At 42.4% G+C, this 21,734-nt stretch overlaps 1 protein-coding gene across 1 annotated transcript; it reads left to right on the forward strand.

Moving 5' to 3' along the window:
• Positions 1–10,333: 10,333 nt before the first annotated feature.
• Positions 10,334–14,821, forward strand: hmgb2a (high mobility group box 2a). Its single transcript, XM_083765257.1, has 5 exons — positions 10,334–10,355; positions 11,914–12,073; positions 12,536–12,687; positions 13,350–13,524; positions 13,757–14,821. The coding sequence occupies exons 2-5, from the start codon at positions 11,927–11,929 to the stop codon at positions 13,931–13,933; spliced, it is 651 nt and encodes a 216-aa protein (XP_083621383.1). The 5' UTR covers positions 10,334–10,355; positions 11,914–11,926; the 3' UTR covers positions 13,934–14,821.
• The last annotated feature ends 6,913 nt before the right edge of the window (positions 14,822–21,734 follow it).

The raw sequence follows: 21,734 nt of genomic DNA on the forward strand, positions 1-21,734 counted from the left end.
GTATTTGATAAATCTAATCAAAACACTAAATGCATTCATATAAATAAGTATAAAACATATTAAGAAGTAGTGAAAATAGCATTTACAAGCTCACAGTGCGATGCGTTGTGAGCTTGTAGATCTGCTATTTTCACTAGTTTGGGTCCTGTTTGGGTCTTTTTAGCTAAAACGTTTGGGCGCTGCTGGGGGTCTACATTATATCTTGACATCATTGGTACCCAGGTAGTCATTTAAAAACCAAAAACACATTCCAAAGGTGTTGTTTAAAAAATATGACCCTGTAAACAAGTCTCATAATTGTTGGTTTTATCCTTGACATCTACTTAAGTTTGAACTGTAGGCTACTCATTCTACATACTATGAATGACAATTTCAATCAATCAATCAATCAATCAATAAATGGCTTCAATTTCAGAAAGCTAACTTGACAGGATGATCGAGCAAGGTTGTAGTTTCTATTAGCTTGGAATCCCCATCGATGATGGCACTCATATACAGGTAGGCAAGTTTGTGAGCCGTCTACAGTCCACCAATGAGCAATGAGCATTAGTCATATTAACATTAGGTTGAAAATGCTCATTAAATGTATCTTTCTGTACGTATACACTTTCAGAGTTCCATTTTGTTTGGCAATTGTAAAAGCTGGACTCAAAATAGAAAAACTTCAAATTAATATGATGAGGTCAGTCTGATGAATGAATATGATGAGGTCAGTCTGATAGGACCGATCTATGGCTGTGTATTTGGAATACATGATGAATGAATATGATGAGGTCAGTCTGATAGGACCCATCTATGGCTGTGTATTTGGAATACATGATGAAATGTATGTAAGATCAAACATTCTAGGCCAGGGCTTTTAAACTGATAACTATTATATTTAAACATTCATAACTCTGAGTGTACAAATTAAAACAAATATGGAACCTACATGTCTGTAACTCTGAGAGTGTACAAATGGAACCAAATGGAACCTACATGTCTGTAACTCTGAGAGTGTACAAATGGAACCAAATGGACCCTACATGTCTGTAACTCTGAGAGTGTACAAATGGAACCAAAGGGCCGATTCATACTCCTATTTTAGAGCCGAATAAAAGTCGGTTCGGCGCTGAAGAGCCTACAATTTGACGTCATTTGAGGTTCGGGGGGGCGGGTACCATCCTAAAGTCGGCTCTTCGGTGCTACTAAAAATTTCTGACGAGCCGAAATCATTTCGGCACTACAGCGCCGAAACAGCGGTAAAATAGGAGTATGAATCGGCCCCAATGGACCCTTTAACAGGTCTGTAACTCTGAGAGTGTACAAATGGACCTTTAAAAGGTCTGTAACTCTGAGAGTGTACAAATCAAATGGACCCTTACAGGTCAGTAACTCTGTATGAATTTAACCAAATTGACCCTTACAGGTCTGTAACTCTAAATGTCTACAGATGGAACCATTTGTACACTCTTAAGAGAACACACAGTACTCTACAGTGTGTAAGCTATAGCAGAGCAACAGGCATGTGGTTGTGTGTGTGTGTGTGTGTGTGTGTGTGTGTGTGTGTGTGTGTGTGTGTGTGTGTGTGTGTGTGTGTGTGTGTGTGTGTGTGTGTGGTTGTGTGTGGTGTGTGTGTGTGTGTGTGTGTGTGTGTGTGTGTGTGTGTGTGTGTGTGTGTGTGTGTGTGTGTGTGCGTGCCTGCGTGCGTGCAGAAGGGACAGCAGTCAGTGAACAAAGAAGGGGCAGGTGACAGCTGTTCACTGGCATGGCATGGGACACTGGGGCAGCATGCAGGGACTGGACGGGACTGGATATTATACCAAGTGACTGCAACATCTTGGAACTAGAAAAAGTGCTCCTCGGAGCCCAGGTCAAGTTATTGTGGCCTTCTGGTAGCGCTATAATATGCCAATGTGGAAAAAGGTGTCATTTTTATGCCTTTAACAGCAATTGGATGTTCAAATTGCATGATGAATCAGCCTGTTATAGTGCTACCATGAGGGTTATTCCAAAATCCAAGTGGCATTTCAGCCTCTGCCTATAGTGCTAATGAGCGTGTAAAAATGTGTACCCTGCGTTCATCATGGTTCGAGGCATTTTGTTCAAAACAGACCAATCCTGCAAACTTTGGAAGCCAATCTTAGCCAATCGGGATGGAATATGGAAATTTGGATGAGAAAAGGTTGAGAACCACTGGAATATAAGCTCCCCATTTACACATGAGAACTGTGTAATAGGTAAAGGATTGCACACACCAAGAATGCATTTTAAATGATTTATTCTCTACCCTTCATCAGCCTTCATCTAGCCTTCATCAGTATGAGGAGTTGTAAGTGTCAGTTAAAACCCATTCTGACCGGGCACCCATTTTGGTGTCAGCATCATGTTATGCTTTAGCTATTTAAAAATAGCAGATCTACAAGCTCATATCGCGCCGCGATACGAGCTTGTAGGTCTGCTATTTTTGAAAAATCGAAGAGCGACTGACATTTTTAGAATCTGATCTCAGGTCAGAATGGGTTCATCAAACCAGTGTGTGTCCGGCGGAAACCTCGTATGAATCTGATCTCAGGTCAGAATGGGTTAAGGGAGTGGTGACAATTTTGTGCAGGTGCACATCTTCATTGCTGATCACCTCACGGTCACACCAGAGGGGTGATTACAGACTGGGAGTAATAATAGCTGTATAGAGAGTATCTGTCAAGAAAGCAATACAATTGCCAAATATATCTCATCATACAAATATAAAAACACGATTATAAAAAATAATTAAACAAAGCTAACAAAAGGCGACATCAGACATCGCTGCCGTTCATAAATCAGTTTCAGTCATTAGAATATAGAGCAACTTATTTTCTACCGCCAATAATAAAATAATAGGGGTGGTGGTGGCTCAGGGGGGTAGAGTGCCTGGATGGTAACCGCAAGGTTGCCAGTTCGAACCCGGGCTCCCCCAGAGTTAGTGTCGAAGTGTCCTTGAGCAAGACACTGAACCCCTAATTGCTCCCGATGTGCTGGTTGGTGCCTTGCATGGTTTCCGCCGCCATCTGTATGTGTGTGTGAATGGGTGAATGTAATGCACAAACCATCTGTATGTGTGTGTGAATGGGTGAATGTAATGCACAAACCATCTGTATGTGTGTGTGAATGGGTGAATGTAATGCACAAACCATCTGTATGTGTGTGTGAATGGGTGAATGTAATGCGCAAACCATCTGTATGTGTGTGTGAATGGGTGAATGTAATGCACAAACCATCTGTATGTGTGTGTGAATGGGTGAATGTAATGCACAAACCATAAGTGCCTTGGATAAAGGCGCTATATAAATGCACCATTTACCATTTAACCAACAGACTATGTGGATGGCATATGAGGGGAATGACAATGCCCAGATATCCGTATTGTGAGATTATTTTAAATTGTTTTTAATTTTTATATATTTAACAGCCAGTAACACATTCCCTCGCAGCCCGATCCACACCAGAACGTGCCAGTGAAATCTGCAAATGAAGCACAGAAGACAGGTCACTTCTGCCCGCGCCGGAAGTGATGTTGTATCTGTAATGTAAGCAGGGAAGAAACGGACGGTGGCCCCCAGAGCAGCGATGATGATGATGAAGTGTAAATAACACTATTAACCCTGTGCGTGTGCACGTGTAATCGTGTATGCTACCGCAGATTATCATGTAGGTTGTTTCTACAAAGAGAGGCCTATCCTATGGATGCTAGCGGATGCTAACAAAAATATAAATTATCTCGTTATGGCATAGGGCCGATTCATACTCCTATTTTACCGCTCTGAGAGGAGACGGTTACATTCCACATTCATGCCCAGGGAAAAAATAGTTTTTAAACCGTGTATCCAAAAACATTCCCTTTGTAAGAGTAGTCTTTCATGGTTACCACCTCTGCTGTCGACCCATACCTTCTCAATGCCTAGACATTTGAAGTCTGCAACTTTGTGGTTGTGGCTAAGTTCACAGACGTGGCGTGCCACGGGTGACATAATGTCAGCTCTTTTAATGTGACTCCATGTGCTCATTGAGCCTAATTTAGAGTTTACGGTTATGTTACAGGTTATTATTAAAGATTTTATGCGATAGTTTTTGTCTGTGTGTTTATTGTGAAAGGTCTTAATCATATTGGCACATAAAGAGGCGCATGATCTACAAGGGAAACTGCCTAAGGTTATTGGTTAATATATCAGTCAGCCTTGGACATCTTTAAAATATAGTTTTAAGACTCACCAAGCAGGCCTTTAATTACACCGCTCTTTATGATTACAGCTTTTGTGTTGTGACATATCCTGTATTACTTTCCTCAATTTCACCAGTTGATTGGTTAAATGGAGATTTGTTTTATTTTTGTCTTTATTTTGTATTATTTTATAACAGAAATGTTATACTTCATTGTTGTGAAGCACTTTGTGACTCTGAATGTTCTGTGAAATGTGCTCTGCAAATAAACTGTATCACTTATACCTGACAAGGATAACATGGTGTAAAGCTTTTGAAACACATTTTTGCAAGATGTTGTATCACAGCTCTTGACCCATAAGCAGCAGCAGTTGTTCAAATGTAGTTGAAACAGCAGCCAAATAACAGCAGGTTTTCAAGTGTATTTAAATCACTCGTCCACAATGTCTCTTATCTCAATGGTTCTCCCAGTGAGGTTTGTGGGTGGACCCCCCAGGCAGGGGGTCCACAAACCTCCCCCTTGGGGAGGTTCCAGGATGGCCCCAACATGTGCAGCAAAATGTGTTAATACAGCATCACAATCATTAGAAGCACCTTATTCTGCTTTATACGATGCAGGCTATTCAAAAATCTTGAAAGTTTGTTTTGAATCATTTTGATCAATTGTCTTCTTCTTTACTATTATTACACAATTATTTTCTTCTTGGGGCCCCCTGGCAAAAAAACATTTTCAGAGGTGGGGATCTGTGGCCACATCTCTCTCTCTCTCTCTCTCTCTCTCTCTCTCTCTCTCTCTCTCTCTCTGTCTCTCTCTCTCTCTCTCTCTCTCTCTCTCTCTCTCTCTCTCTCTCTCTCTCTCTCTCTCTCTCTCTCTCTCTCTCTCTCTCTCTCTCTCTCTGTCTCTCTCTCTCTCTCTCTCTCTCTCTTATCTCCCCCCCCCCCCCCCCCCCCCAGAGAGACACAGACACAGATAGGTCCATACATTCTTCCCCCCATAGAGACAGATAGGCCCATGAACACACACACACACACACACACACACACACACACACACACACACACACACACACACACAGGTGTCAGCTCACTTAATTTAAGAAGCTGCCTATTGTTTTAGGTGGAGTGCTGCAGTGCTTTGCTTTTCAAATGCAACAGCACAGCAACAGTTCCACCAGCATTTAAACGCCTGCGGTTCTTCTCGCAGTATTTCCATGTCAAAGACCCTATAACCCCCCCACCCACCCCCCCCCACCCCCCCGTCTGAGAATCAGTGGTGGAAAAAGTACTCAAATGTTTTACTCAAGTAAAAGTGTCAATACAACATTGTAAATTGTAAAGTAGAAGTCTGTTTAAACTGATAAAGGATGAAAATTACTCAAATGAAGAAAGCCCAAATAAGCAACTGCGCTTATGCCCAAAAAGCATGCAACGACATTTGCATGCAACCTTACAGAAAAACACGCCCAGAGTTGCTTATAATAAGCAGACTTAATGGCAACGACATTTGCATGCAACCTTACAGAAAAACACGCCCAGAGTTGCTTATAATAAGCAGACTTAATGGCAACACAGGGGCTGTTGGTAACAGCACACCGTCAGTAACCAGGGGTTATTATGGGATGTCATTATGGCATTTAAATATACAATCATTTCATGACCTGCTTGCTGTAATCTGCACCTATATAGCCTACATACTCTAAGCATTTCATAACCACACACAGCACTTCTTCACTGTGTCTGCATGCCTCAAACACACACACACACACACACACACACACACACACACACACACACACACACACACACACACACACACACACACACCACCCCCACCCATGCCATTCCCTGTTCAGCTAGCTGTTGTAACTAGATCTGCGCTGCTCTAACCGGTTCCCGACTTGAGTGAGAATGAGAGAGAGGGGGAGGAAAACACACACACACACACACACACACACACACACACACACACACACACACACACACACACACACACACACACACAGACACACACAAGCCCTATACTGTGAAAATAGCAGATCTGCAGGCTCAAGCTTGTAGGTTTGCTAAAATAAAAATAAAAATCATGTAAACAATGCCCCAGAATAAGCTTGCTGTGAGCTTGTAGATATGCTATTTTCAGCAAAGTAGATTTTGTTTCCAGGGGAAAAGGAGGGGGCCTAATAGACCCCTAGTTGGGAGACCCGGGTCAAGAGTTAAAAAGTATTAATGTGCTTAATACACATATCCAGAACAAAAGGGTTTTTCATCTTTTTTCCTGCGGTTCACTGAATATTTCGGCTTTTACGCCACGGACAAGAACAAGTCTTTGCCGTGTACGGACATATATGACCCCTGCCCTGGACATGATGTAGCTATGGGGTTCAAGGTTCCCAGTTTGATCCCGGGCTTCCCCAGAGCTAGTGTCGAAGTGTCCTTGAGCAAGGCACTGAACCCCTAATTGCTCCCGATGTGCAGTTTGGTGTCTCGCATGGTTTCCTCCAGAGATCGAAACCCGACATCCCAATCTCAGGGTGGACACGAACCACAATGCACCATTTACCTTTTTTTTCCTTTTCTTCTTTTTGCCATATTTTAAATGCATATTACTTGCATGTTTACTTCTCAGAACATGGTTAGCACATGCTCAGAAAAACATCCACCATAATGCAATCACTAATAGACTTGAAACTTCTGACATATGACTTGATGTGAACGTCTGAGTGAGTGTAAGTTTAACTCATGTGCCAAACAGAACCAGTGAGTGTAAGTTTAACTCATGTGCCAAACAGAACCAGTGAGTGTAAGTTTAACTCATGTGCCAAACAGAACCAGATGGAAGTTGAAAAACAAACTAAGACGTTGCATGTTAAAGAGGACAGCATGTGTTTGACAAGTCTCAGTTTCTACTTAAAGGAACATAATATGTACATATTATGTACCGTGAGTGTGTGTACCTACTACCCACCAGGGGAATTTGTGCATGTGAGAAATGAATGATGGGAAATTAAGTCCTTCTAGTGGAAACTGATGAAGGCTGGATAGCCAAAACCTCGAGGCATAAATTTGGAAAAGGGAAAAATGGGTGATCTGTTGATTCTGTTCCAAGTGCAAACTATATTATGTCCATTGCAAGAAGTTTTCACTTTTAATCAAACCCACACTCCTATCTGTACGTCACGGTTTGCTAAATGGTGAACCCAAAAGCAGAGCCAAACACAGGGGCAAGTATATGTATTCACAATAAGTGAATAGGAGAATGGGGAAGGTGGCGTACAACAAACATGGGAGGCTGAGGTGGTGGAGTGAAGGGCAGGTGGCAGGCAAGCAAAACAAGCAGGCAGTGGAACAGGTGAGCCGGGTTCTGAGGCAGAGGAGGAAGGTTCAAGTTGCAAGCAGGAATCTATGAGAGCAAAACTAGATAACAGCATAGGGAGCACTAGAAAAACACTAGATCTAGAAACACTGGAAATAACTGTTGCAAAATATGCTACAGACACTATAGTACCCTAACTATACCCAGGTAAGAATCTTGAGACCAAAACTAGATCTAGAAATAACTGCCATGACTCATGCTACAGACAGTAGGCCTACTAGTACCAAGGAAGGCTTTGCAATGATCTGGCAATGAGTGAGGACCAGGGTTTAAATACTGTGAGGGTTGACGAGTTGATGGCCGGCAGGTGTGTCAATTGAGAGTGATGAGGTGAACACGGGCAGGTCAGACAGAGTTACGACAACTCTGTTCACTTCATGGGGCTTCAGTCCAATGGCGGCTCTTCTACATACGGTAGGTAGTCTTATATTGGCACATAATTATAGATTATATTAGTGACAAAGGCCCTGAACCGGAAGTTTACGAAATGCATTGGGGTCTATAGGGTTTACAGTGACAAACAAGTTACATGAACCACGTGACCAGGCTGTTTTCTGCCCCCCTCAATGTCGTAACTCTTTCTTACTCTATGGCTCAGGGACAGGTGGGTACCAAGGCTGGAAGCTGGGAGGCAAGCCCAGAGAGAGAGAGAGAGAGAGAGAGAGAGAGAGAGAGAGAGAGAGAGAGATATGACTTCTGTGGATAGGAAGAATGTCATTGGGGATATGTGAAATGTTAACTTTGACTTTAATTGAATTACAGATATCTGCAATAGGCTTACATATCCAGTCAAGATAAGTGTCCAATAAATACGTACGACCAGATCCTCAAAGTGCAATGATGTACCAAAAAATGTATCTTTGATTAACTTGCCAGTTACCAGTTCAAGGTTGTACTTTATTGTTACATTACATCTTGTACAGGTACATAAGAGTAAAACTTATTTTTGTTTGGCTTCCTTCAGACAGCAAAAACAGCAAATAAAGGGTAAATAATGTGAGAAGAGGGCGAATGCGGGGGTGGCTAGCGTTGGCCTTTTCCCTGATTCGCTCGATTTCTTACTAGTGGTGTTAACTATAAGTGCATCTACCCGAGTCACGTGCAATTTTGAGATAGGCTATTCATTATTCAGTATTTATGATTTCCAATACCTTTAGTTCTACTCCACTACATCACAGAGGCAAATATTGTACTTTTACTCCACAACAATTATACTATTATACTTTAATTGCAGATACTTTTGTACTGTAGTGTACTGTAGCATTTTGAATACGGTCCTTCTTCTTATAATAACAGAGTATTTTTCTACATTGCAACATTGATACTTTTACTTGAGGACCACTTCACCACTTTTCAACCTATCTTGAATTCCTGTTCTGTTCTTTAGCTACATAGAAGTGTCTATTTGTATGTCTCTAAATGTTTTGATGAATTGAACAATGTGGACCCTGTTGTAAACAAGTGTAATGCTTAATTGGGTCGTCCACTCACAGTTGACAGTCTTTGTATTGAGTTTGTGCTTAAAATGTACTGTAAATTCTACAAACTGTTAATAAATATTTCAATCAATCAATCGATCAATCTTCATATAATTGGTCCTTAAAAGTAAAAGTGGGCAAAGGCTAATTCATTTATATAGGAGCCACACAGTGGAAGAGTCTAGAAACCAGTGTTAAACTGACATCCAATTTGAGGACTTAAACAGAAGACTAAACAATGGCTACTGGAAAAGGTTCCCCTAAGGGTCATCTTAGACTTAGAGGGATGGTTAGGGACGTACTTGTTGTGTATGTAATGTATATGTACTGTTATGTATTTGTGATGTATTTTAAAGTATTGTTCTGTTCAGTGTGAGAGGACCTCAGTGGAAATAAGTCTTTGGACTTCACTGAGAAATCCTTGAATCGCTGATTATAATGTTGTATTATGATTGCTTTTCTAAATAAATCAAATCAAATCAAATCAAATCAAAACTAATAATCATGATAAAATAGCAAAAAGCTAAAAGTTCAGAAACTATATAGGCCTATATACTATATATAGAATAGAATAGAATACACTCTTTCTTAACGTCTGTAAGTCTGGGGACCAACATGGTTTCAAAAGCACCATCTGAGAGTGTAAGCGGAATCAAAAGGACCCTTTAGTAGTCTGTGTGTAATAATGGGTTAATTTGGTTCAATGTATCAATATATAATGTTTTAAAATCAAATGGGAGATCATGGCCTGCCCTAATGCATATTAATTAACCACTGATATAATACTATAATTACAAAATTATATAGGCCTATATATGGTGTAGTTTGTTCCATAAGGATCATGTAATTTGACAGGGTCTACTACTGTGTGTGTGTGTGTGTGTGTGTGTGTGTGTGTGTGTGTGTGTGTGTGTGTGTGTGTGTGTGTGTGTGTGTGTGTGTGTGTGTGTGTGTGTGTGTGTGTGTGTGCGTGTGCGTGTGTGCCAGTGCGCCGTCACGTGACCGCCAGTGTGTGTGAAAAACACGCACACTGGTTTTACATTCCTCACAAAGAAGAGGGGCTTGCTTCTCTTTTGGCGCCGTTCGTTTAAAACTTCCCCTCGGCCAATCGCGTCACAGCGAGCGCACACGGACATGCTGGTCACTCTGACGCGGCCTCCCGTCCCGCCCCCCGCCTATCGCCGCGTTCCAAATGCCTCTCCGCCAATCGCCTCGCGGCCGGTGGGCGGGGCGCTTTCAAGTTGGGTTGCGCCGCAGACGGTAACAAAACACGGAGAAGAAGTTCAGTATTCAGACATTTACACCTCGTGAGGCAGTGGAGACAGGTTGGTCACGATTCTTCCCCTTCTTTCTGCTTATTATATCCTTTTCTGGGTCTGTTTAACCTTCTAATGGTGATTTGTGTTGTTCGCATCTGCTTTGACGACGCTAACGCACGCTTTGTGTCGGTTTTTGCCCGTGTTTGTTGAGCTTAATGTCGGTATTTGAGTCTCGAGGCCTTGCGTTACACAGCAAGCCGAGGGAAAGGGAAGATCTGCAAGCCCACAGAGCGTCGTGCCCGCGACGCGCTGTGGGCTTGGAGCTCTGCGGTGAGTCGCTTTGCTCGACACCAGCGTCCAACTGACATGTAAATCCCCCCCCAAAGGTTTTAGCGAGCAGCAAAACTTCAGCTTTCGACGATTCTATTGCTTTGATTTGTAGTTGAAATAGTTAAACGGCCACGTTTTCTATATTCTTGTTTTACTTTTGATGGCGTCGTATGATTTTAATCAGTTTTAACCTTTTATATAGGGGGTGTTTATACGACTCTAGTTTAAACCAGTTCAGGTCAAGTTAATGAAGCCTGATTTTAGATTTAGTTCGTAGGAGGAGGGCCTCGGGTTTAAAAAGTTGCTTTTATAATAATGATGTAAAATCTTTGTCTTTATATATAAAAGACGGTTTTCAGCGCGAGCTAAAGGCGTCCGTGCGGTAGATCTGCAAGCCGCGGCGCACCGTGTGTCCGCAGGCCTTGTGCTAATGCAGATCTGCGCTCCGAGGCTCTCTCCCTGTCTCGTGCTAACCAGCTTGTGTGAACAAACGCCATTTGGTTCTGCTAGCATTTATTAGCCACGTTAGCTTCCTGTGTCGGACTTTTTCAAACCGAACTAGGCCTCCAAAGGCTCCACCGGGGGTGAGTGTGTTAGAAACGGTAATGGGTTTAGTGCCCGGTGTCTCAGTCTGGTTCAGCAGCCGGTACCAACAATGAGCAGTGAATTATTGGTTTGTTATAAAAGTTGTGCTTTTTTGTCTCGGTTTTTGGCGCTGTGTGTGTGTGTGTGTGTGTGTGTGGGGAGGGGGGGGGGGGGGGGGGGGTTTAGGCGGGAGACGAGACAAAATGGGAGCCAGTGTCTTTTTGTCCCGACGGGTTGAAAATGGCAGATCTGGTGTGAGCTTGTTGTAACTCGGGCTATTTTCGACGCACAAACAAATCCGATTAAAGTTTATTTGTTTTTGTTGTCCTGAGTGGGGCCTGTGGATTGAAAAGCCTCAACCACACGACTTGATGAATTTAAACATTTTAACTTTTAACGTTGTTTGGAAGGTTATTGGACGTTTATGCTCGGATAGGAGGTTTAAAGTGAGACAGTCGCCCCCCTTTTTTTTGCTTTATGTAACTTTATGACTGTTGCCTCTTGTCTTTGTTCACATATTAATTTAGTTTTGCCATGTTCACTTTTATACAGACCCTTGAGTCAACTTTTGAGCTTATATGGTTATTTTGTCTTGCAGTTTACATTAACCTGCATTAGTTGTATTAACTTATGTCATTTATTACCATTTTGCCTTTTATATAAAAATGTCTGCCTTCCATTTAAAACTAACTTATATTCTCTTTCATAGATATTTTGCAAACATGGCCAAGGACCCAAACAAGCCTCGTGGAAAGACCTCCTCTTATGCTTACTTCGTCCAGACGTGCCGTGAAGAACACAAAAAGAAGCACCCAGGGACATCTGTCAACTTTGCAGAGTTCTCCAAGAAATGCTCTGAGCGATGGAAGGTGTGTTTGTTTACTGTGGCTGTGTAAAGGCTTCTTGGGTTGTACAGGAAACCCTGTATTGAAAAGTGGTGAAATGGCTTGTAGATTGGCCATAACGCTCTTTTAAACAACACTTTTGGGGCTTAGTTTACATAGAGATGCATGGTTTCGGCCATCAGTTTGAACAAGCAGTCTTCTTTACATCAGTGGTAGAAACTAATTTCACTTTCTCAAGTGCTGTACAATTTATAGGCACATTCCTGTTAAATGCATTTATTCTCTGCTATTGTCAGATGTCTGCCCTACTTTATATACTAGCTTGTAGACCAGCTATTTGTACACTTGTTATGATCAGTCCAGCACTGGTTCAGTGGTTTGACATGTAATTACTATGAGTTTGCATTTCCACTTAGTAAACATCCAAAGTTGGTTTCTCAGTTGATTTTCTTTATTCATAACCCAAATGTATTCTCCCTCTTGTAGACCATGTCTGCCAAGGAGAAGGTGAAGTTTGAGGATTTGGCCAAGACTGACAAGGTCCGCTATGACCGTGAGATGGTGGGATACATCCCCCCAAAAGGTACCAAAGGTGCAGGGAAGAGAAAGAAGGACCCCAACGCACCCAAGAGGCCACCGTAAGAACCACATTATTATTTATCCCATTCTGACCTGAGATCAGATTCATACGAGGTTTCCGCCGGACACACACTGGTCTGATGAACCCATTCTGACCTGAGATCAGATTCTAAAAATGTCAGTCGTTCTTCGATTTAAAAAAAAATAGCAGACCTACAAGCTCGTATCGCGCCACTCGGTGGCGCGATATGAGCTTGTAGATCTGCTATTTTTTAATAGCTAAAGCATAACATGATGCCAACACCAAAATGGGTGCCCGTTCAGAATGGGTTATACTTGAACACTACATCACTATGGGCTGAAATGTGTCAGCTGTGCGCCGGCTTTAGTACAAGAGGGCTTGTGCCTGAACGTTTGCTGCTGATTAAATGGAAATGGTTTCTTTATTCAGCAACTTCTGAGACTTGTGTGGCTCCACAAACTCATTAGCCACCTCCCCTTTAGTTTTACATTGTATGTGTGCCATTTGCTTGTAAGATTCATGGCCTTTGTATATTGCGGCAAATAATTATTGCAACAAATGTATATGGGTCATTTTGAACTTAAGATAAACGTATGATCCGTCGCCAAATTAGTTTACAAGGCCTTGTGATGACCTGTTGGACAGCTGTAAAATGGTAGACTTTGTTATAATATATTCAATCTCTCCTCTTTCCCCCAGATCTGCATTCTTCGTGTTCTGTGCTGACCACCGTCCTAGGATCAAGGGTGAGCACCCCGGTATCGGCATCGGTGACATCGCCAAGGAGCTGGGAAAACTCTGGGGCAAGCAGGGTCCCAAAGACAAGGCTCCTTATGAGGCCAAGGCAGCCAAGCTCAAGGAGAAGTATGACAAGGTATGTACACTACTTTTTCCTGTTAGGGTGACGCTAATGTAGTTCATGTGCATTGGAGTTACATTATTAAACATCTACATTACTACAAGAACTCTACACAATTGGAAATCTTATTTTTTGGATCGGAGAAGTTAAATCTCAAATGGTGTTTATGACTCAATGATGGCTCTTGATGTGAAAGGCAGAGTACGTCCATTGAACCTACACTCACTCCTCTCTCCTCCCTGCACAGGACATCGCAGCTTACCGTGCAAAGACTGGCATGGCGGCCAGTGGCCCTGGCAAGAAGAGCGGCCCCGGCAGGCCCGCCGGCAAGAAGCCGGCACCAGTCATGGACGAAGACGACGATGATGACGATGACGACGATGATGAGGAGGAAGACGATGATGACGATGAGGATGATGACTAGATCCTCAGGGTGTTGTAGGGGGGGGGGGGTGGTGTGACCTTGTTCTGGCGTTTATTTTTACAAGGATGTGAAACCTGCAATGCAAAATGCTTGATATTGACACGAGTTGGTTCATGTTCTGGACTATGTCTCCTGTATGTCATTTTATAGGATATTGGGCCCCCAGCATCTTAATTGCAACTTTTCCCCCCTTTTTTTTGTCTTTAATACCTCTAATGATTTGTAGGTTCTGAAACAAACAGGTTTAAAGTTCTAAGGTTAAAATTTGTTCACCACCATAGTTCGATGTTAAAGATGGAACCTTGGGTAACTGGCTACTAAGTCCAAATATTTTCCTTATCAGTTCTCGATGTTTGGAGTTAAATATCACAGCCAGATGTCTATCTATTATACCCAGGGTTCTACAAAGCAGCCGACATCCAAGTTCGAGCCCCGGTTTATGCCGCCGTGTTGCGCACTGAAAATTACCCCCTATAAGTTCCAAGTCTGCGCACGTCATGGCCCAGTACATGAGCATAACTACTCTACTCACCTGTTTTGGATTCGCACATGGGGCTTATAGATGGTCTGGTTTCGGCTGACGACTGAGCATAGATGGGTTATCAGGGGGAAAAGACAACTTAGCATTTTTTTTTGTCCAAGTTCAGACACATGGTGACAGCAGTAAGACTTGTACATTTTTTTTTTTTTTTTTTAAAGCCGTTTGTTTTTCTCTCCTTTGAAAGCACTGCTTATGTTGTTTTTAGTGGTGTTTACTTTTTTACAAACCAGGAAATGTGTAGTTCAATGAGAAATAAAGTTTTTTGCAGCCATCTTTAATGTGGAGCTTTAACTTTCTCCATGTAGAGTGAAAATGTTTTTTTGTAATAAAAAGTTTGTATATTATGACTAATTCTCGTGTTGTTTAATCATTCTCTGGGTTTAATGGTGCATGTGGTATATATGTTATCAATGCTAACATTCAGTTTATCAGAATATTGAGCTAGCTGTTTTCCCTGTGTTCTCATATTGCTGTAATGTGAACACTTAATTATTATCACAATAGAGCTATTTTAATCAATCATGATCTAACTGCAGGGTGACACTAGTTCCATGCATCGCACGATGAAAATGTCTGATCTACATGATCACAAGTCAAATGCGAGTGAGCTTGTAGATCAGCTGATTTTGATACACTTTCGAAAATGTGTGTTTAATATTGACGTTGAACCAATAAAGTATAGTTTGACTTACTCCTATCTGAAAACTAGTTGGTAGATTTTGATTACAAAACATTAAGCTTCTGCTCTTTGAAAAAGTAACCCATCTTTCAATGGATTCTATTGAATTGTGTACATTGGGGTCCCTAGCCTAATAATGCATGTCAAACTGGAGGTCCCTTTATATTAAAACGTCTTCTCTCCCTGGCATATCTTTTCAAATGGGGGACCGTGGGCTAATTTTGGGGGTCCTTAACACGAAAACGTTAGAACCACTACTTCAGAGTTTCAGCTGACACACAATGAGGATTTGTACTTAGTAGACTGGCTCTATCTGGTGGACAAAGTGCAACACCACACATTCATGGAGCAGAAGTACAAATGTTTTCAGAGTTATGTAAAAGTAGCAATACCACGAACAGATGAATACACTTTCAAGTCAAGGACAAAAGTATTGACATGTAGTAAAGTACTCTATGCAGAATGACCATTTCAGAATCTACCGGTAGCATATCATTTTATTGGACTAGCCTATAATTTATTTATTTATTATGTTGGTTAATGAAAAGTAGCAGATCTACAAGCGCACAGTGTGCTTTGTGCATCTGCTATTTTTAGATTTAGTTTAAAAAAAAAAATCTTGAATGTTTTTTTAACACAAATCTCCTCTGGGGGTCCCTGGCACAAAACATGTTCAGATGGGGGCCTGCAGCCATGCAGATAAATGTGGGGGTCCTTCACACAAAAATGTTTGAGAACCACTGGTAGGCCTATAATGTATTTCATTGTACATGGCCCTGGCCTGGACTAGTGGACTAGCTCACCTGCAGACCACAATACATCAGACTGCAGGGCAGCCTGTCCGATGTGCTGCGAAGCAGTGATGGGAAGTATTCAACATACTCAGGGCCGGTTCATCAATATGTGGTCTTGTCCGTGGACAATTTTAGATTTTCACCACTTACGCTACTGAATTTCAAGTCTCCCAAGTTTTTGTCAGAACTGTATGACACTTACTTGCTATATGATAGGCTACTATGGCATATTAGGAGTCCAACTAGTAGGCCTACTAGTGGTTCTCAAATATTATGTTTGCAAGGACCCCTTAACGTTGAACACTCTCAGAGAGGGCTATGTCTCAGAGAGGGTCTTTATGTGACCACTCATTTTGGTATATACAGTATCCAGACATTGCCGACTGACTAGTCTAGTGGATTCTCCAGGTTAGTAGACACATTGCAATTTTACGGGATTGGGGAGCTGCTTAAATAAGAATAATATACTGATTTCAGTGTCCTATGTAGCCTCATGTGCTCTTCGGATGATTTTGTCTGACTTCTTGTTATTGTAAAGCTCACATATTCTTTTTTACTCGTGGATGAGTGCAGCCAATCTTTCCTTTCCAACCAAAATAAATAAATAAATCTCCCTACACTCCACTATGCCACATGTTCTGGCCATCACTGAAGAGCCAGGTTGCTTTGGTGGAGAAAGAAACTCTTGACCTGGCTTCTAGTTCTAATGACAGCTGCCATGGAGGGCAGGCCGCACCACTGGCTCAACCGCACATATTCAGTGTTTGTTACGCACCAACATAGCCAAATTCCGTCATGCTCAAAATGTGTAAGCCTGCATCTCAACAGCTCCGCAATGTATATCTGCATTGAGGAAGAAAGAATGAGCAGCATGCCGTCCAGACCAACACCCATGCCCAAGGACTTAGTCCACATGACGAAACATCAAGACAGCTGTATGTTTCTCAGGGTGTCAGAGGTCATTCAAATCTCAGTGTGAAGTAGGTTTTCACATTAATTTTGTAAAAAATAAAATGGGTGTGTCCTGTGATAGCTATAGCCTACTGTTGTGGGAAAGGGGTGCTGGAGGTGAAAGGGGATTGATTGATTGAAATATGTATTAACAGTTTGTAGAATTGACAGTACATTTTAAGCACAAACTCAATACAAAGACTGTTAACTGTGAGTGGACGACCCAATTAAGCATTACACTTGTTTACAACAGGGTCCACATTGTTCAATTCATCAAAACATTTAGAGACATACAAACATTTAGAGACGTACAAATAGACACTTCTATGTAGTTAAAGAACAGAACAGGAATTCATCATATAGGAAGCAAAAAGGGAAAAGATACATATACAGTGAGGGGGAAAAAAGGGGGGGGACAGGACACAAACCTGACACTGAATATCCTCGGTACCAGGCTTTCATTTTTGTTGGTGCAAAAAATTGAATGACACTGAATGACTGGCTAGGCAAGGCAAATAATTCCTATGGTATTTACAAGTACATCAGCCTAGTATGAATTTATGTCATATAGCAATATGGACAGTACCCGAGACCAACAGTGGGGGGCAGCAATACGCCAGCTGACGTTTACACCTTCTACATATTATGCCAGAGCACTCCTCCCCTCTCTCTCATCCGGGTTGAAAACAACACACACACACACACACACACACACACACACACACACAAAAACACATCCCCATTCCCCAAGTCCTCACGCATGGCCCACATAATTCCCAATTCCCACAACGTCCGTGGTGAACGACAGCCAAACAAGCAGCAGAGAGTGAACGTGAAGTTTGTGTTATATATGTTTGCAGTCAGTGTACATTACAAGCATGCCGTATTGTGTCTGATATGGTCGTTGTACCGAGTACGAGTAAAGTTGTGAAAACAGGAGGAATTTCCACACGGAGTTCAAAGACTGTTTCTATTATTGCTAATGCTAAGGTAGCTTTAGCTTAGTCTAGAGTCCGTTGTTAGTAACCTGCTGCTAGACCTGACCTCTGTGGCGGTTGGAGTACTGACTGGGACGTCCAGGAGCGTTAACTAAGGTACCACGTTTTTACGGTAACAAGAAGTCTCACCCCGTTTTTCCTCCCGGAATTTTCCTCAGTGAGGGGGATAACTTTGTAATATGCTATTGGCTGTTTCTGTTTGTATTCTTTTTGGAAAAACATAAAAAGATACTCCTGTGGAAAGGCTATATTATATTACTTATATTGACCCTATAAACAATTTAGTATTATTTAGTATATGTAAGGTTTTGCCCCCTCAAATGCGTCAGATAATCCCCACATATCCTACAACAACTTCTGTGAACAGACTTCACTGTAGTAGCTTTTCATAGATTATATTTGTACTTAGGCTGTTCTGCTGTCATGAAAGTTTATAGTTTATAGAGAAATTCAAAGTCCAGCCGTCTGCTGTCCAGCCTCTGCCATCCCTCACTGGGGAAAATTCTGGGAGGAAAACCGAAACGGGGTGAGTCTTCTTGTATTCATTTTTACTCATCCAGGACCAGGAGTGAAGTGTCCGTTGACGTTTTAATCCACAACAAGCAAGCACCTGCATCTACCACTCTCATGAGCCATACCCCATCTCCAAAAACAAGCCAACGTACTAGCTCTTGCTAGAGAAATAAGCCAAATCTCCCCTCGAAAAACAAGCCCAATTATGGCCTTATTATAATCCTAATAAACAAAGACTAATTTATCATTATAAATAGCCTACTATGTATATATGCCTATGCTAGTTTATGTTTTGGTCTTTTATCACACACACACACACACACACACACACACACACACACACACACACACACACACACACACACACACACACACACACACACACACACACACACACACACACACACACACACACACACACTTGAGAGACACCAGACCGATTCTGTCACTCAGTGGCTCCATTTACATGCAGAAATTAATTCTGAATGAATGGATTCATTCCAGTCATCAGAATAAAAATGCTCATGTAAAAACACCTCAATTGGAATAGAATATCCCATTCTTTTTTTAATATATATATTTTTTATCCCACGATTTTGTAACCCATTTTTCACCCCTGTGTCAATCATCTAATGTGATCCTGGGCTCTACACACCCTCCACCAACCTAGTCCCCATATATGGGGGACAAGGGGAGAGCAACGGACTTGAACTCATGCTTCCTTCATGCCCGAGTGTCCAAGTTGCTCCTTTACACCTGACAGGGGGGAGTTTCCCTGGTTGGACGTAGCGTGTGGAAGGAACACGTTATTCTAACCAGTTCCTTTCCCCTCCATCAGGCGCCCCGGCTGGCCAGGGGGAGGCAGTATAGAGACCAGTTCCTTTCCCCTCCATCAGGCGCCCCGGCTGGCCAGGGGGAGGCAGTATAGAGACCAGTTCCTTTCCCCTCCATCAGGCGCCCCGGCTGGCCAGGGGGAGGCAGTTTAGTGACCAGTGCATGTTTTTTGTGAGGGTACCTACTATAACCTGAATGAATTTTCATTCTGGTCTGGGGGGGGGGTGGTATATAGCCTACCGTTGAATCGGATCACCATATAAACACTTTATTCCGAATGCTACTGGGAGTTTGGAATACATGTATTATTTTACACATATGTCTGCTCTTATAGTAGACTATAGTGCTTTATGCCCATGCCCAAGCAGGGATGGCCATTTGGAGACATTTTATTAGCCCCTTTCGGAACCCTCCGTAAAGCTTTTCTGAAGTTTGGACCGAGCTTTACGTAGGGTCCCTGTGCATTTATTCCACGTATACCCATTAGAAAAATACAAATACACCAGGTTTCTTTCCCCATAATAAAATGCGCTATTTACAAACCCATCAGCAAATTACAGTGCTATTGCCAATTGCAGTGTATGGGTGTATGGATGCTGTGTTTTTTAGTTCTGGGTTGTTTTGGGTGGAGGAGGTCGCATGTGGTTGCAGGGACTGCGCTTCAAAATATATTTCATTTCTTAAGCCAAGGGATAACGGTTATGGGTTGGCCATCTCTATAGTCCAAAGTTATATTCCGAATTAATTCTTTGGTCATGTAAACAATTGAGGAATAGGAATACTTGTATTCAGGTTCCATGTAAACAGTTGGGTATGAATCTCTGTTCGGAATTAATTCATTCATTCTGAATACATTTGTGCATGTAACTGAGGCCAGTGTGATTCACACTCCCCCAAACCTATGGGGAATTATAGTGTATATACGCCAGTAAGAAGTGACCTCGCGCTGAAACAACAGAGCTTCTTAATACGGCATATTTGAGAAGCAGTTTTAATCTGGTGTCAGTGAGGTCAGATGTATCCAAGTGATGATAGTCAGCTCCACATTTGCCGCAATTTGCAACTCTAGATCTTTTTATAATGGGATGAATCTAAAGTCGAAATACCCTCTATTGACTCCCCACTCATCCAATTTGCGAGACATGTTATGAGCTACTTTCTGTCAAGAAATTCTGTGCAGATGGAGTTTGGAAGCACTCGTCGAAGTCACTGAATGGCCCTGCGTACTACCTGTTTCGCATTTGCACATAATGCAGGAAGCAGCAGCACGACCCGTTAATAAAAACGACTCGAAACGAGTGCTTCCAAACTCCAACACTTGGAAAAATAATCACCTGCACAGGATTTCTTGACAGAAAGTAGCTCATAACATGTCTACGGTGGATTTGTATGAAACAAAAGCTCGGCAGATTGAAAGAGGATAATTCAAGCTTGGCCTAGAGCTGCAATGTTGGTGTTAACGTCGTTTAATACAAGCAGATCGCAAACGCAAATTGGATGAGTGCTGAGTCAATGGAGGGTATTGCAACTCTAGATTCATCCCATTATAAAAAAATCTTATCTAGAGTTGCAAATTGCGGCTAGCTCCACATTATGGATATGGACTATGGAGATCCATTTGCAAGTGAGACTTGCGTCGCGGCAACCACACTGGTTATCATGACATTCCCATATTATTCATCCTAAACTCCTCTAGGATTGTAATTGTTTCATTCCAGAATCCAGACTGTGTGGAGATGAACTCTCCAGACCCAGCCAGACCCGTATCAATGAAACAGAACTCTCCAGACCCAGCCAGACCCGTATCAATGAAACAGAACTCTCCAGACCCAGCCAGACCCGTATCAATGAAACAGAACTCTCCAGACCCATCCCGAACCGTATCAATGAAACAGAACTCTCCAGACCCAGCCAGACCCGTATCAATGAAACAGAACTCTCCAGACCCATCCAGACCCGTATCAATGAAACAGAACTCTCCAGACCCAGCCAGACCCGTATCAATGAAACAGAACTCTCCAGACCCATCCAGACCCGTATCAATGAAACAGAACTCTCCAGACCCATCCAGACCCGTATCAATGAAACAGATGAACTCTCCAGACCCAGCCAGACCCGTATCAATGAAACAGAACTCTCCAGACCCAGCCAGACCCGTATCAATGAAACAGAACTCTCCAGACCCAGCCAGACCCGTATCAATGAAACAGAACTCTCCAGACCCAGCCAGACCCGTATCAATGAAACAGATGAACTCTCCAGACCCAGCCAGACCCGTATCAATGAAACAGAACTCTCCAGACCCAGCCAGACCCGTATCAATGAAACAGATGAACTCTCCAGACCCAGCCAGACCCGTATCAATGAAACAGAACTCTCCAGACCCAGCCAGACCCGTATCAATGAAACAGATGAACTCTCCAGACCCAGCCAGACCCGTATCAATGAAACAGAACTCTCCAGACCCAGCCAGACCCGTATCAATGAAACA

This window comes from Protomyctophum parallelum (assembly GCF_964188405.1).
Source record: "Protomyctophum parallelum genome assembly, chromosome: 5".
Taxonomy (NCBI): Eukaryota; Metazoa; Chordata; class Actinopteri; order Myctophiformes; family Myctophidae; genus Protomyctophum; species Protomyctophum parallelum.